The sequence below is a fragment of the Triticum urartu genome, unplaced genomic scaffold, assembly GCF_003073215.2.
Source record: "Triticum urartu cultivar G1812 unplaced genomic scaffold, Tu2.1 TuUngrouped_contig_10318, whole genome shotgun sequence".
NCBI classification, from domain to species: domain Eukaryota; kingdom Viridiplantae; phylum Streptophyta; class Magnoliopsida; order Poales; family Poaceae; genus Triticum; species Triticum urartu.
In genome coordinates this window covers 1900-7238 of record NW_024111172.1, presented here as the reverse complement: position 1 = coordinate 7238, position 5339 = coordinate 1900, and the positions used below count along the sequence as shown (strand labels likewise).

Sequence of the window (5339 nt, the reverse complement as noted above, 5' to 3'; positions counted from 1 at the left end):
CTACATCTACTACTATTACTCGACCGCTATCTAGCATGCATTGAGTGTATTAAGTTCATAGAAAAACAAAGTAATGCATTAGGCAAGATGACATGATGTAGACAAGATAAACTCACGTATGAATAAACCCCATCTTGTTACCCTTAATAGCAACTAGATGACTCGTTGCGCCAATGGCGCAAAGGCCGAGAGGGAGCCAAGAATTGCGAGAATATTCAGACACCCAAGTCTTTACTGCTGGTACATAAATGCTTCGTTACAATGTGATACACAAGGGAAGTAGATAGGAAGGGACACATTATATAGATGGTATGAAGCTACATAGATGGTAGGCTCATAGGTTTAAACAAAGTCATTAAGATCAGTTTATGCTAAGTAAAGCTACATAGACAGAGATGCATCATGTAGATTGTTTTGATCACCCAGCTTATGGTAAACAGCTACATAGACAGAGATGCATCATGTAGATTGCTTTGATCACCCAGCTTATGGTAAACAGCTACATAGACAGAGATGCATCATGTAGATTGCTTTGATCACCCAGCTTATGGTAAACAGCTACATAGACAGAGATGCATCATGTAGATTGCTTTGATCACCCAGCTTATGGTAAACAGCTACATAGACAGAGATGCATCATGTAGATTGCTTTGATCACCCAGCTTATGGTAAACAGCTACATAGACAGAGATGCATCATGTAGATTGCTTTGATCACCCAGCTTATGGTAAACAGCTACATAGACAGAGATGCATCATGTAGATTGCTTTGATCACCCAGCTTATGGTAAACAGCTACATAGACAGAGATGCATCATGTAGTTGCTTTGATCACCCAGCTTCTGGTCTCACCGCCTAAAGATGCATCATACAATAATTTAAGAACATGTAGCAAAAGAGCAAACCAATACATTGTTTGACTTTGACCAAAACTGATATGCCTTCTTTTCAAGGAAGGGAGTACAATTTAAATGTAAATAGGGAACTCACTCCACTTCCCTGGAACTCTGTCAGGTTTCCTTTCCTAAAATCTGCAAATAATATCCTAAAAAATCATAGTCAGTTATGCTTGTTATTATAGATACATGATACGCGATATTCAGTATGATTCTGAACTACTTGAGCTCTAAGTTTTATTTGCAAAGCCTGACACACGACTAAGCTTCTTATATACATACATCATGTAATATGCTTGAATTCTGTTTGAATAGGGAGGGTGAGAACTAACAAAATTATCAGTGCACAACAATTTCCGATGAAAGAAGACCTGGCAGTCAAGCATTCAGGGAGGAACTAATCGGCGTCAGTCTCATGCCATATGTATTCAGATAGTTGGCATATACTCAGGCAATTGACCTCTTGGTAGTCTTGGTTCATCCATTGCACCGGTATATCCTCCCACCCTCCAATATGTGTTAAACTGGGTAAAAGAATTGAAAGCTCAACATTGCAGTATACACGATAAAAAAGTTTCTGCAATGACAGCGAAAGAAATAGACATGCCTATCTAGAAGCAATAACACATCATGAAGCTAATAAGTAGAGATATACTGGTTGTTTAATCTGCAGGTGCTGCCATGTTCTTCTCAAGATCAAAATATTAGTAATCAAATTTCACAAATAAAACATCAAACAAACAATGGTTAATTAGTAAAGAACCAGTTTTATCTATTGCAACGACACAAATTTCTTAGCTTGCGTACAACAACTCTTATGTGGTAAGAAGTCAATTCTGCTGGGTAGTAAGTACCTCGTGAGGATCTCCCACACGTCGTAGCGTCCAGCCAAGATGATGGAGATGGTTGGCATGGCGAAGCTGTAGGAGCCACCCATCACGATGGGGAGGCGAGACACGAAGAACATTTGCAGTAAGGTGTTTATGCCTGTAACGAACAAGAGCGTCTAAATTTCCTGGTATGTATATTGAATGGCTAAATTTTATTCAAATATCTGGTAGGTACATCCACAATGGCACAACAAATAATGTAGTTAAAGGTGTAAAAAAATGTAGGGGGTTCATCCTTGCTTTGTGATACCAAAAGTTGCAGACATAAAATAAAATTTATCACACTATTGGCTCCGTGATGCTCATGAGCTTTATGAGTTCCAATTAGTTTCCTGGTATTTCTACCATAATCATTTGCCAATATAGAGACACATCACTGCAGAAGGTTTCTTCTTAAAAGGGAAATTAAAGACACACCCCTTCGGTTGGAATGAGTACAAGCTAGGTATATCACATATGCACCATAATAATTTCAAAAGGGGTGCAAAAATATGCATCCAGCATAGAACATAAATCCCTGTGTATAAGGGAAAAAATTAGTTTGCATATAAGGATATGATACATGAACGGACATAATTGTGTTTGTGTGTGTGTGCATGCGTGTGTCTCCAATAATTATTCTAGTAACATAATCTAATAATTAACATATTAACAACACTATTGCTTGAAGGGTCCAATCAGAAGCTCCCAATTATTTTAGTCTGCCAAGTAATCTCTCTGTGTTGCAATCTTCAAGCATATTTTATAACCAACTTATTTATTGATAATGAGAAAGAAGAACTACCTGAGCAGCTGAGAGGAGGGCTTGTATACACTAAAATCCAATATTGTCCAGTGAGGGGATATTCAGCATACATGTCCACTGAAGCTACAATGCCAATGATCTGTTGTGATACAGTTCCTGAAATTTATGATACGCTATAAAATCATTTTGAGTAGTAGGCAACCATGTCATAACTGAATCTATCAGCAAGCAAAATTCACATTCCAATTTTGAAGTAAGCATACAGTTTCCAAGTTAAATGCTAACATACTATATGAACCGGAGAGAATAGATCTCAATTGATTAAATAAGCAATAGATACAAAATCTGTACTCTGAGGCTGAACTTACGTAGAAACTTAATAACTAAACTATGTATGTAAGCTAGTAATCGCTCCCATAAACTGAAAAGGAAAGACTGCTGGTAAAAAGAGCCAACAAGACAACCAATATGCCCAAGCTCCAGAAAAAAGAAATAACCCAAATACACTGTCAAAGCAAATAAAAAAATGACAGGATAAAAAAGAATGATCAACCTGAACAGATCGTAGGAAAGGAACACCCAAAAATGGTGCGCCCCCTCCCACGACGGAGCCTGACGGAAGTGGCCGGTGGGCATCAGCGGCAGGGCCGAGCCATCTTCCTTGCTGGCTCTGTCTTCCCCATCTTCCTCGCTGGCTATAATTAAGGCATCCAAAGAAGCAAGTAGCTAACATTAGTTTATAGAGCCTTGGAATTGGGCCACAAGATCATGGCAAAATAACAGGAGCACATCATTTCTTGTGGTTTGCATGGTCTCTCAAACTTTTCATGGCTGGTTTGCTATTACTTCCAATTTTGCTTGTACTGTATTAAATAAGCCCTATTAAAGCATACCAAAGATGGTTTTCTATGCAAAATAAATAGACAAAAAATGAATGAAGCAAAAAAATGCAGATGAAACCTTTCAATAATGAACTAATTCCTAGTTTAACCGAAAGGCATTACCGTACGTGAGAACAAATATTGTCAGTGAGCACTAACAAGAAAATTCAGCAGTGCATTATGCCATAGTTTCCTATGATCTAAACTGGTTGGAGACACGAATTGTTAATGCATCTTCCTTTGATCAAGAACTGGCTGGAGACATAAAGTATTAATATTTTACTTATAATATGAGCAAGAACAGAGCCAAAACTAAGGTCCCTAAGGAAATGCAGTATTATCTTTATGCTAAATATACATTTCAAACACATGTCAAATAAACTGGATTTGAGATAGTGTCAAATGTATCCCGCCGGTAACGAGCGCTATGGAGGGACAGAGAAAAAAACATGCGCTTGGCCATGGAGGCAGTAAGGGCGCGGTGAGAGGTAGAGACGGGCGGCAGACCTACTTTATCTTCCCGGTGGCTGCACCCCGGCACGACCGGAGCGCAGCCATTTGGTAGGTGTTAGCGTCTTATCATCAACAGAAAGCAGCAGCAATGTGGGATTCTTATAAAAGAACCAAGACACAGTCAGCATTACATGCCAGTTCCGTGCCAAATTAAGCGCACTAATACCTGCAAGCATGCACTATGGCACCAGCATAATTTTCTCCTGCATGTAAAGCATATTTAATATTCGTTGGTAACTCCGAACCTGAATACCACCATCTTCACCAAATTCCCATGTATCACTGGGAAGACAATGTCAACGTTGGCAGCAAGATGCTCCGCGAATTCAGACAGGGAGCCGAATTCTTGTGCTAGACTGTAGAAGGTGAAGTTTAGAACTGAACAATTTGATATGGACTAAACATTAGCAAGGAAGAGAAATAAACCATGGCAGTAAGCTCACCTTTCAAGCTTGAAATGAAAGTCTGAAGGGGTGTTGGAATACAGCCGTGGAGTAGGAACACAAGAGACTGTCATTTTACAAACAAAGTGCTCCAATCAATAAAATACTACCTTTTATCCATGAGGGTATCCCAATCAAACCAAACAGAGTAGGCAATTGTTTAATCAGAATTCAACCAAGGGAATTATTGTATGACCATGTGTAGAGAGACATGAAAGTGGGTTCAGATAATGCATCGGCAGATTCAGTTCAGACAAACTAACTAACACCACAAGTAAGCAGCGAATGACAGAATATTCAGCTAAGAAATGTTACTGAATGATTTCAGACAAGCGAATTCAGTACAGTCAAACTATTACTCCGGCCGAGTGTCAAAAACGCTCTTATATTATGGGACGGATGGAGTATATGATTATCAGATTATTTATAAAGAAATCAAAGCGGGATCCTCTGATAATGCATCGCCGGATTCGGTTCAGATAAACGCATTAGCAGCACAGCAAAGCAGCGAATGACTGAATATTCACTTAAGGAATTAATAAGAGCAGTTAAGCAGATAGGTAGCTCACCTGCGCCGGCAATATTGCGAACTCGTTCATGCCGCAGTCGATGTAGTAGCAGCTCACCAACAAGTCCCCACCCTGCATCCAGCATTCCTCATCAGCGAACCAACAAGCAACCAACAAGAAAGGGCGCGGTGAGAGGCGGAGACGGGTGGGAGACCTACTTTATCTTCCCGGCGGACGCACTCCACCAAAAAGGGTGGGGTCGAAGATGCGGGAGCAGGAGAGGGGCGAGTGGCAACAACGACCACGCGCTAGGTCTTCGACGGGAGGAGGAGAGAAGTGGAGGAGAGGAGGCGGCGGCAGCAGGAGAGGAGGAGGCGGTGGCGGCAGGAGAGGCGGAGGCGTCTGCGGTTGGTGGCAGATTAGGTCACGGGCTAGCTTCGTTCTGCTCGCTCACTGCGTTGTC

At 40.7% G+C, this 5339-nt stretch overlaps 1 protein-coding gene across 4 annotated transcripts; it reads right to left on the bottom strand.

Moving 5' to 3' along the window:
• Positions 1 to 208: 208 nt before the first annotated feature.
• Positions 209 to 5110, bottom strand: LOC125526501. Of its 4 annotated transcripts, XR_007291718.1 has the most exons (6): positions 4937 to 5108; positions 4368 to 4434; positions 4170 to 4280; positions 3084 to 3225; positions 2570 to 2686; positions 209 to 1882 (listed from the first exon to the last, which is right to left on the bottom strand). XR_007291718.1 is itself a non-coding variant. In XM_048691183.1 (5 exons), the coding sequence occupies exons 1-5, from the start codon at positions 5019 to 5021 to the stop codon at positions 2654 to 2656; spliced, it is 438 nt and encodes a 145-aa protein (XP_048547140.1). In that variant the 5' UTR covers positions 5022 to 5108; the 3' UTR covers positions 209 to 2653. The 4 variants fall into 4 exon arrangements, 2 of the variants coding, with proteins under 2 accessions (XP_048547140.1, XP_048547139.1); XM_048691183.1 differs by having other exon boundaries at positions 209 to 2686; XM_048691182.1 differs by having other exon boundaries at positions 209 to 3225.
• Positions 5111 to 5339: the final 229 nt, after the last annotated feature.

Bases quoted from the DNA above. Each gene is read 5' to 3' on its own strand.
- LOC125526501 (XM_048691182.1), bottom strand. From the start codon at position 5,021: ATGCTGGATGCAGGGTGGGGACTTGTTGGTGAGCTGCTACTACATCGA. The intron at 4,435-4,936 runs GTGAGCTACCTA...GTAAAATGACAG, and splicing joins TCGCAATATTGCCGGCGCAG to TCTCTTGTGTTCCTACTCCA. The intron at 4,281-4,367 runs GTGAGCTTACTG...CACCTTCTACAG, and splicing joins TTTCATTTCAAGCTTGAAAG to TCTAGCACAAGAATTCGGCT.